This window comes from Oncorhynchus keta, chromosome 21 (genome assembly GCF_023373465.1).
Source record: "Oncorhynchus keta strain PuntledgeMale-10-30-2019 chromosome 21, Oket_V2, whole genome shotgun sequence".
Taxonomy (NCBI): domain Eukaryota; kingdom Metazoa; phylum Chordata; class Actinopteri; order Salmoniformes; family Salmonidae; genus Oncorhynchus; species Oncorhynchus keta.
The window spans coordinates 36,007,141-36,018,530 of NC_068441.1; the positions used below are offsets into that span (position 1 = coordinate 36,007,141).

At 41.6% G+C, this 11,390-nt stretch overlaps 1 protein-coding gene across 1 annotated transcript; it reads right to left on the minus strand.

Moving 5' to 3' along the window:
- Positions 1-4,620: 4,620 nt before the first annotated feature.
- Positions 4,621-7,058, minus strand: LOC118400508 (protein BTG2-like). The gene is made up of 2 exons (XM_035797441.2): positions 6,582-7,058; positions 4,621-6,131 (listed from the first exon to the last, which is right to left on the minus strand). The coding sequence occupies exons 1-2, from the start codon at positions 6,727-6,729 to the stop codon at positions 5,785-5,787; spliced, it is 495 nt and encodes a 164-aa protein (XP_035653334.1). The 5' UTR covers positions 6,730-7,058; the 3' UTR covers positions 4,621-5,784.
- Positions 7,059-11,390: the final 4,332 nt, after the last annotated feature.

Consider the following 11,390-nt stretch of genomic DNA (forward strand, 5'->3'; position numbering starts at 1 on the left):
GAATATGAGACTGAGGAGACCCTTTCTGTCCCGAGTTTTGATGCAGAGTGTTTGCCGGATAAAGTCAAGCTAGGGTATATAAGTTATCCTGTGAGAGCTTCTGATCCGAACCCACTGCAGTGTTTCAGGTGACAAGTTTATGGTCATATTGGAGCAGTATGCAGGAGGGAGATTTTGAGGTGTGTGGAATGTGAATGAGGGCATGGGACTAAGTGTGTAGTTTTGGTGGAAAAAGTGGAGTTTTTCCATTGTGAGGGAGGTCATGTTGCTGGGGATCAGAGGTTACATGTGCACGTGTTAAATAGTTAAATAGTTAAATGTTTTAAAGAAAGTGAGACAAGTTGAAGTTTCCAGGGTGAGAGCAGTGCAGAAAGTGTCCTATGCCTGAGGCAGTGAGGAAAGTAGAGGATGATGGGCAAAGGGTGAGGGAGCCTGAGAGGATCCCTGTGAGTAGTAGACCAGTACAGTGACTCCAACAGTTTGTCCTTTAGTAAGGTTGGCTTCTTGTTCTTTATTGCTATCGTCATTAATTGTATAGCACAGATGGAATGGAAATCCCAGAAGATTGAATTGGTAGTAGGTGACGGCCTGGTGTAGGATATGTTAGTGCCACAAAGAACCATAAGAACCATCATCCAGGCAAGAAGCATGCTCCAAGAAGCTGATAAACTCACCACAGAAATGATCAATGTTTTCAGTCGCAATTTTGCATTTACAGTACCAGTCAAATGTTTGGACACACCTACTCATTCCTGGGTTATTTTTCAATTATTTTCTACATTGTAGAAAAGTAGTGAAGACATCCAAACTATGAAATAACACATTTGGAATCATGTAGTAACCAAAAAAAGTGTTAAACAAATCAAAATATATTTTATATTTGAGATTCTTCAAAGTTAACTGACTGATATTATCTCATAGAACAAAGTGTATAAGATCTCCTAAAAGTCTGTGTTATCCTCAGACCTTATATTCTGCGTTTATTCCAAAACCCTATTCTTTCCCCATTCATTTTTCCCAAAGGAATGGCTGAACGAACCAGAGGTACATCCTTTCTGTTTTTTAGGACAACAAGCTGGAGAGCTCTATAGCCCCTGAGTGCCCCTCAGGGAGTTTCAGGGGGATTCTTATGGAAGAAATGGACCTACTGCAGGGTGTCTCCGTATGTGTGTCTATGATGTGATAGACGTGTTAGACATGCGACTCGAGAAGCAGCATTGCATTTGTGGAAACCAAGACTGTTTTCAGGACAGCCCTTTTTGTAGCTAGATATTTTTTATAAGATGCGTCAGGGACCATTTAAGCCTTAACCTAATTTTCCTAACCTGCCACGTTAATTATCTTTGCCAAAATAATCCATTCACCTGATAGATGTAGCATATCAATAATCTTTTTAAACAGCATGATCATTACACAGGTGGCCCTTGTGCTGGGGACAATAAAAGGCCCTTCTAAAATGTGCAGTTTTGTCACAACACAATGCCACAGATGTCTAAATGTTTGAGGGAGCGTGCAATTGGCAAGCTGACTGCAGGAATGTCCACCAGAGCTGTTGCCAGAGAATGTAATGTTAATTTCTCTACCATAAGCCACCTCCAACATTGTTTTAGAGAATTTGGCAGTACGTACAACCAGCCTCACAACCGCAGACCACGTGCAACCACGCCAGCCCAGGACCTCCACATCCAGCTTCTTCACCTGCGGGATTGTCTGAGACCAGCCACCCGGACAGCTGAGGAAACTGTGGGTGTGCACAACCGAAGAATGTCTCCCCAAACAGTCAGAAATCGTCTCAGGGAAACTCAACAGCGTGCTCGTCATCCTCACCAGGGTCTAGACCTCACTGCAGTTCGGCATCAGAACCGACTTCAGTGGGCAAATGCTCACCTTCGAAGACCACTGGTACGCTGGAGAAATACGCTCTTCGCGGATGAATCCCGGTTTCAATGATGTCAATGTTGTTAACAGAGTGCCCCATGGTGGCAGTGGGGTTATGGTATTGGCAGGCATAAGCTATGGACAATGAACACAATTGTATTTTATCGATGGCACGTTGAATGCACAGAGATAACTTGACAATATCCTGGGGCCCTTTGCTATTCATCCGCCGCCATCACTTCAGCGTGATAATGCACGGGCTCATAACGCAAGGATCTGTACGCAATTCCCGGAAGCTGAAAATGTCCCAGTTCTTCCATTGCCTGCCTACTCACCAGACATGACACAGATTGAGCATGTTTGGGATGCTCTGGATCGGTGTGTAAGACAGGGTGTTCCAGTTCCTGCAACTTCGCACAGCCATTGACGAGGAGTGGGACAACATTCCACAGGCCACAATCAACAGCCTGATAGACTCTATGCGAAGGAGATGCGTTGCACTGCATGAGGAAAATAGTGGTTACACTAGATACCGGCTGGTTTTCTGATCCACACCCCTAACTTTTTTTTTTACGTATCTGTGACCAACAGATGCATATCTGTATTCCCAGTCATAATAAATTAATAGATTAGGGCCTAAGGAATTTATTTCAATTGACTGATTTCCTTATATGAGTAACTCAGTAAAATTGTTGAAATTGTTACATGTTGAGTTTATATTTTTGTTCAGCGTAACTGTTGATGATTTTCAGGTCAGGTCAGCTTGACTCTAAATGTATTTTATTAAGAAGTTGAAATCTAAAGGTAAAAGAATTTCAGACATGGAGTGCCAGTGTGGCCAAGAAGAAGCTGTAGGGAACCAGACACAAACACACCCTCATATTCCTTTTGGTTGATTTTTTAAAATACATGTTTTATTGTTGACTCTTGTTGGTTAACAGTCACATGCACAGCAAATATAGTAGTTCATAGTATAGCAGCATTCATAATGATAGTGTTGTTTTAGAAAGGAGAAACAGCTAGAGATGTCCTCAGGTTTGTACTCTTAACACAGAGGCAGACTATCGCAATGTCAATGACATCAGCATGTTTGCAAATGCTAGTGTCAACATCCTTTTGCATATACGCATATTACCCATTGACAGAGAAGTATATTAATATGCAGAAAATGAGAGAAATAAATAATTAAAGAATGAGGTTAAATTGAGAACTCTTGGTTTATATTTTTGTATTTACTCCCACACACACAAATAAAATATGTCACATGCTTCATAAACAACAGGTTGAGACTAACAGCGAAATGCTTACTTACGGCCCAAACCCAACAATGCAGAGAAAAAAAAGAGAAATGATTTAAAAAGTAATAACACGTAAGAGTTAAATACACAACGGGTAGTTTGGCCAATGCATGGGGTACCAGTACCAAGTCGATGTGCAGGGGTACGAACTAATTGAGGTAGATACTGTATGTACTTATAACTATGAATAAATGTGACTAGGCAACTAGATAACAGTAGCAGCAGCGTGTGACGAGTCAAAAGTTTGTGCAAGAAGGGTCCATGCAGATTGCTAAATAGTATATTTGGTTAACTACTTGTCTTAGGTCATCATTGTAAATAATAATTTGTTCTTAACTGACTTGTCTAGTTAAAGGTTAAATAAAATAACTTATGGCTTTGGGGTAGAAGCTGTTTGGGGTCAAGTAAACCAACCTGAGGGCATCTTAGCAGACTAAACTCCACAGTGAAGGAAGTTTCAAACACTCCTTGCGGTTGCTCTAAGATGGCAACTCAGCACAAATGTGCATGTGCCTACTGAATTATTGAATCTCAACATGGAAAGTCAGTGGATGCATTTGATTCACTTTTGAGATGGTATGGATGTCAAACACAGGCAGGCAACTACAGAGGACAAAGGTGGGTGTTTCATAATTAAAATGTTAAGTATTGACCTTGGGCGAATCGTTGCTAGATTCCACAAAGCCGTCAGTGAAGTTCATCATAAACTTCCTTCACCATGGAGTGGAGTTTAGTCTGCTAAAGGCACTTAGACTAGTAATACTTAAAACACATCACTGTCTGTGTAGGTCTATTGGCTGGGTTGAATTATTTCCAACACAGTTTGGCCTGCTGTCTGTTAAGGCTCAAGCAGAGTAAGCCTGGAAGGTAGGATTGCTGAATCAAGACATTTGCTTACTAACAAATGTGTAAGTTTACAAAACACAATCCTTGAAAGGGTTATTTGCAGAAAATAAAAACTGTGCCAACACTTACAGGGAGGAGGGTGGGTTTACTAAATAACTTCACACATTCTCCCAGGACAGAACTGATAACAGGACAGTGTACATGCTGATAGGTCCTCTTCTGTGGCTGGTGCAGGGCATGTCAAGACACGTGTGCCCTTAGTGACAAGCCAAACCAGCACTGAGGCACAGACAAGCCTGATCCTGAGAGAGAACGCATGATTGAGTGACAATGCACCATTCATATAAACCCTGCATATAGATAAATAGATCAGATTGGTCCGATGCAAACATGAGTCGGGATAGGAGCTATGGGCAATTATCAAATCCTGTCAGATCTATTCATGGGTTTCAAGAGTAGAGGCTGGAGGCATTTATGTAGAATATAGCATAAACAGAGTTCCGGTTTTCTCAAGTTACAACACGAAGAGATTACTTAGAATGGGCTACCAGTGAAAGGATAAACTATAATGCAAATTGAACAGACCACAGCAAGATAATCTGAATTCATAAAGGTTTATTGTAATAAAATTGACAAACTGTACAAGTATCTAGATATGCACATCTTTTTTTAAATGTACATTAAATGCATACTGTGCTTCAAATAGCTTAAACTCTACATCTTTCCCATCTAGAACAGTAAACAATGGTGAGCTGCTCAACAGCTCGGTAGGGAGAGTATACTACAGAGGGCTGAGAGCATCACGCTACCTGGCAGTGATAGACGTTAATATGACGCCAACCAACCACCTCACAGCTTATACACAAGGCAAACTACCCAGGGGAGAATAACAGGGAACACTTGTCGAAGTGACAGATTCACATAGGAAAAACATTCACAATAGTGATCAATATTAAAACCAACCACTTCTTGAACATGTTGAAAGTAAAGCTATTTTAGATTAAAAAGTCAAATCTTTCTCAACTAAGATCCAAGAGGATTGCAATTAGTTGACTATTTGTTGAGATTTAGCCAAACTCCACTTGCTCTGAATACTCTTGACTATTGCACAAAAGGAGCCAAGATATAAAGTTTGGCAGCAATATTCAACGCAAAGGGATTTGGGAAGACATTAGTCATGTTAAGGTAGTATAACCTGTTAGAGGCAGCTCTTTTTCAACTAGGATGTCAGACGTTGTCTCGATTTCAGGGCACAGGTAGGTTAAAAGAGGCCCTGTAAGATTACAAACCAGCAGTACACAAACATATTTTTTAATTAATCTTGGAAATGTATGGGTACCTGAACAAATACTTAACGCTCCAGTTATGATTGCTTTAGTATACATTTGTGAGAAGTGGCAATGGTGTGAAGTATTATTACTATTGCACCATGAGATACTAACATCTGAATCCCAGAGTCATTTTGTTTACACTTTGAGTCCTGGCTTGATTGTAGTGTGTCAAGACCACAGGACAGAAGCACACTACATACTGAGTCTCTGCAGTGCAAAAAGAGCCTATGGGCTGGTAGTCAAACAATAAACAACAAAAAACTAACCCAACAGAAACACTACAACAAATACCCAGTGCTTTAAGAAAACTCAAATTTAAAAAAGGGGTAAATGCTGCGAAATGTAAGTAGAAAAATAATCACTGTGGGTGGTCGACGGGCTTCACACTGACGCTGTTCACGTAGCCAGTCGAGGTAATGCCTGGTTCCGCACTAGCTCGAGACGGTCATCAGGTAGTTCTTCGGCGGGCTAGTGCGGCCACAGATCAGAAATTGATTCTTGCAGTTTTGTGTGGGGTCGGGGCTTGGTGCTGCTGCCGGCGCCGCTGCTTCATAGAGGACACATATGGAGCCATCCTCCCCGATGCGGTAAGAGACCTCAAAAGGGTCCACCCAGAGGGTTAGCTCTCGGGGCAGGAGGGCGAAGAGCTGATCGCTAGTAAGTCCGATCCGACCAGCAGCCCTGCCAATAATTGGGTCCATTTCATGGTTCATTCGGATGCAGCGGTATCCCGAGCCCTTCTGTGGTCTGTCTGGGAACCAGTGGTTCTGGTAGTGCTCTGTGAAGAGAGAATTATCAGAATGAAGGCACGAAACTAGAAGAGTCAACTTGTTGCATTGAAAACAAAGCACCAGCTAATGAATTTGGGCCTACTACAATCATCTCGAGATATTATGCTAAATTAGGCTAACGAGGAAGCTTGCTAACGATTTTGCTGACTTGCAAAAGTATTAAAGAAAAAATATTGTCGAATTACTTGTTCGTTGTCTCCCCCCAGCATTAACTAATACATATATATGTTTAAAATACTTTTGCTGACTAACGTCGATCAGATTAGAAAATTAGCTCGATTTGACTGTTGGAACAGACAAAGCCAATACTAGCTGACGTGAGCTAGGCTACCGTTAGTCAACTAACTAGCCAAAACACTATGCAGCCATTTCGACAATACCTAGTTCGTAGCCAAACGTTTTCATTTTGTTATTACAGGAAAAGCCAACCAAATTACCTGATAATGACTGTTGAAGACAATCTCTGAAATCATGAAGTTGGTGTTCACTCAGGAAGCCTCTTGTTCTCAATAACCTGGAAACAAACGTCGCAGCGGCCGTTACTTCGGGGCCCATTTCACCTCTAGAGGAGTATCCTTGGTTCATTTTGCCAGCAAAATGGTTATTTCGGCTCGTAAGGAAATAAAATAAGAGTTTGACAGTAATGCAGTGTGAAACCGAGGTAACGTTAGCTAGCCTATAGCGGAAGTAGCAATGCGAATCCTCGACGAATCCTTCAGCAAAAATGAATCTTCAAGTCCGAAGCAGTGATATCAAAGCAACAAGTTGGCTCTAGCCAAAGTAACAATCAGCATTATTTATTTAAAACAGATTTTTTCGATTGGAAGTGGCGTTTGATGTTATTTTTCGCTCAAGTGCCACTTCCAAGTTGTCTGTGCTCGCACTACAGCTTGTGGCTTCTTTTTTATGAAGCGAGAGAATATGTGATGTCACTTAATTGCGAGTTTTGAGTGATTGGCATTTTAACCAATGAAATTCACAGAAAAACCACACACAGCGCTCCCCGTGCGATGTGATTGGTTCACATCTTGGAAAACCGAGGTGGGTGTAAAATGCAAATGAGGTTCCGTCCATCACCAAATATAGAAATTGACGTCTAACCCTGCTCTAAAGTATTCGTGACGACCGTGCAACAAAAAACACTAGCCACTTACCGTAAATTTCAAGCGAGAAAATTTGATTTTTTACTACGTTAACAAGCGTATTCAACGACTATTGACATCGACTCAAAGAGTTATTGTTTACAGATATAACATGTAGCCTAACATAGGCGACGGCTAGTTGGAAGAAAAACAGTTTTACCGGTTTAGCCAAACAAATGAACCTAGTATTGACAAAAATACTCATCACATTTTACATATTTCATTTAAAGCTAGAATCCTTAGTTGCTACATACATTAGACTTTAGACTTATAAATTATTTTTTAACAATTGATTCTTGAATAATATAACTTATAAATGCATCGTGAGTTTAGTTCAACTGTCGTTCCCCATCAGAACCCAAAATATATTTTTTGTAAACATTTTTTGTAAACAATGTAAATGTAAACAAACTGTATAGTTCCAAAACATGGTTAACAACTATTACTTTGATATGGATAGTCAGTCCTTGCATCCATTGCTCTTTTGATGAATTTGAGAGTGGTCACATTTCTACAGGCCCATGCCAGATAACACAATTATTCAGGCACAGTTGTGGGCCACCACATACTTCATGTTTTTCAGCTTTTGACCAAAACAGAGGTGGGGTAAATGCTTTATAATTGTTTCAATTAAGGCCTCCAGCTTTAATCAGTGGTACTACAATTGCATATGGGGAAATAAAAGTCTAGGCAGTATAAACTTTCTCAGCTGTGAGGAACAAAATGTTAAATCACAGTTCAGGTTTAACGTTCAGGTGTGTGTGTGTGTGTGTGTGTGTGTGTGTTGTGGTTCCTCTGGCGCTACTACAGGGACATCTAGTGGTTGCAAATTTAAATTATAGTTTGCCATTTTAACCCCCTGTTCAAATCAATATTTCTTTGTCACATGCGCAGAATACAACTTGTGTAGACTTTACCGTGAAATGCTTGCTTAAGAGCCCTTCCCAACAGTAGTAATACGAGGAATAAAATACACGAGGATGGAGCTATATGAAGGGAGTACTAGATCAATGTGCAGAGGTACGAGGTATTTGATGTAGATTTTTATTTATTCATATTTAACCTTTATTTAACTAGGCAAGTCAATTAAGAACAAATTCTTATTTACAATGACAGCCCCCTTGCCAAACCCTCCCCTAACCCGGATGACGCTGGGCATGGCCGCCCTATGGGACTCCTGAGCAAGGCCGGTTGTGATACAGCCCGGGATCATACCCGGATCTGTAGTGCCTTAGACCACTGCGCCACTTGGGAGGCCAAAAAGATACTGTATGTACATTAAAGCAGGGTAAAGTGACTAGGCATCAGGATAAATAATAATACAAGTCAAATAAAGAACAGAGTAGCAGCAGCAAATGATGAGTGTAAAAGTGTTTGCGTGTAATGTGTATGTAGGCCTATGTGTGTGTGTTATATGTGTGAGTATAAAGTGTATGTGAATGGGTGTGGGTTTTGTGTGGGAGTGTCAATGTTGTGTGTGTAAGTGAGTGTGTATATGGTTTGTGCTTCTACATCTGGATTAAAGCACTTTGTGACATCTGCAGATGTAAAAAGGACTTTATGAATACATTTCATTGATTGATATATATAGTCTAGTAAGTGTGCGTAGATTAATTTGCAAGAGAGTCAGTTGCAGATAGTTCGGTTACCATTAATTGACTATTTAGCAGTCTGTCTTTTTAGCAGTCTTGGGGGAAGAAGCTGTCTTGGAGCCTGTTGGTCCTAGAGACTCGATGCGAGTGAACAGCCAGAGACAGCCTGATAAAGAGGTCCTGGATGGCAGGAAGCTTGGCCCCAGTGAAGTACTGGGCTCTCCGCACCACCTTCTGTAGATCTTTGTCAAGGGATGGTGCATTTGCCATACCAAGCTGTGATGCAGCCAGTCAAGATGCTCTCGATGGTGCAGTTATAGAACTTTTTTAGGACCCGAGGGCCCATGCCAAATCTTTTCAGCCTTCTGAGGAGGAAGAGGCACTGCCGTGCCATCTTCATGACTGTGCGGACCATGTTAGGTCCTTAGTGATGTGGACACCAAGGAACTTGAAGCTCTCGACCCGCTCCACAACAGCCCCTTCGATGTGGATGGGGCCGTGCTCTCCCCTCTTTCTCCTACAGTCCGCAATCAACCTATTGGTCTTACTGACAGTGAGGGAGAAGTTGTTGTCCTGGCACCACACTGCTAAGTCTCTGACCTCCTCCCTGTAGACTGACTCATCGCCATCAGTGATTAGGCCACGCAGTCGTGGGTGAACAGGGAGTACAGGAGGGGACTAAGCACACACCCCTGAGGGGCCCCGATATTGCGGGTCAGCGTTGCGGAGATGTTTTTTAAATTTAATTTAATTGTTATTATTAACCCCTCCACCACCCTCACTCTTCGGAGGAGAAATATGTTTTAGTTTTTTTACAGCTTTTTTGCTACATATATATACATTTTACATATACATTTTACATACACATTTTACATACATTACATGGTACATTTATATACAGCAGTCAAATAACAATAATACTTTACCAAACATAAGCTCTTTAATCTTAACCCTCAGCCACTCTCAGCCCATCCCACCTATCACCATAGACCACCCTTGTTTGGTTTCCATGTGCCAGATGTTTTTCAATTGTGCTGTGATGTTTTACAACATTCTTGAACCTTTCTAATCATATAGTATCCACAGATTGTGAGCAAAAGATGAAAACCTTTCCTACGAGTATTATTATATTATTTATTGACTGTCTATGGCGTTCCAGATCGCCCAACACTGCTATTTGTAAAGTTAATTGTAGGTGCGTGTTGTGATTTTTTATCCATTCCTGAACCTGTGACCAGAACCAAGCTACATAGGGGCAATACCAGAATAAGTGATCTATCGATTCTGTCTCTTCGCAGCAGAATCTACAGAGCTGAGATTGTTGTATGCCCCATAATCATTTAAATTGAAAAAAATGTTGAATCAAGTGTAGTTTTTTGTACCATTTCATAAACCGTATGCCCTCACCACCTGGGGCCGGCCCATCAGGAAGCCCAGGATCCTGTTGCAAAGAGAGGGGTTCAGTCCTAGCCTCCCTAGTTTAGTGATGCTCTTGGAGGGGACTATGGTGTTGAATGAGCTGTAGTCTATGAACAGCATTCTCACATGGTTATTTCCCCTCTTGTCCAGGTGGGAGGGGGCAGTGTGAAGTGCAATTGAGATTGCGTCATCTGTGGATCTGTTGGGGTGATATGCGAATTGGAGTGGGTCTAGAGTGTCTGGGATGATTGTGTTGATGTGTGTCATGACCAGCCTTTCAAAGCACTTCATAATTATAGATGTGAGTGCTACAGGGCTATAGTCATTTAGGCAGGTTACCTTGGAACAGGGACAATGGTGTTCAGCTTGAAACATGTTGGGATAACAGACTGGGACAAGGAGAGATTGAAAAGGTCTGTGAAGACACTACATCGGTGTAGTCAGTTTCTTCTCATTGATCATTTGTTTTCCTGTAACATTGGCTCAACTTTCAGTTATACCATGCATTCTGAACGTATTCAGACTCCTTAAATTTTCCACATTTTGTTACCTTACAGCCTTATTCTAAAATGTATTACATTGTTTCCCCCCACAATCTACACACAATAAACCATAATGACATTTTTGCAAATGTCAACAAAAAGAAGAAACTGAGATAAATACATTTACACAAGTATTCAGACCTTTTCTCTGTACTTTGTTGAAGCAACTTTGGCAGTGATTACAGCCTTGAGTCTTCTTGGGTATGATGCTACAAGCTTGGCACACGTGTATTTGGGGAGTTTCTCCCATTCTTCTCTGCACATCCTCTCAAGCTCTGTCAGGTTGGATGGGGAGCGTCACTGCACAGCTATTTTCAGGTGTCCAGAGATGTTCGATCGGGTTCAATCTGGGCTCTGGCTGGGCCACTCAAGGACATTCAGAGACTTGTCCCGAAGTCACTGCTGCGTTGTCATGGCTGTGTGCTTAGGGTCGTTGTCCTGTTGGAAGGTGAACCTTCACCCCAGCCTGAGGTCCTGAGTGCTCTGGAGCAGGTTTTCATCAAGGATCTCTCTGTACTTTGCTACGTTCATCTTTCCCTCGATCCTGACGA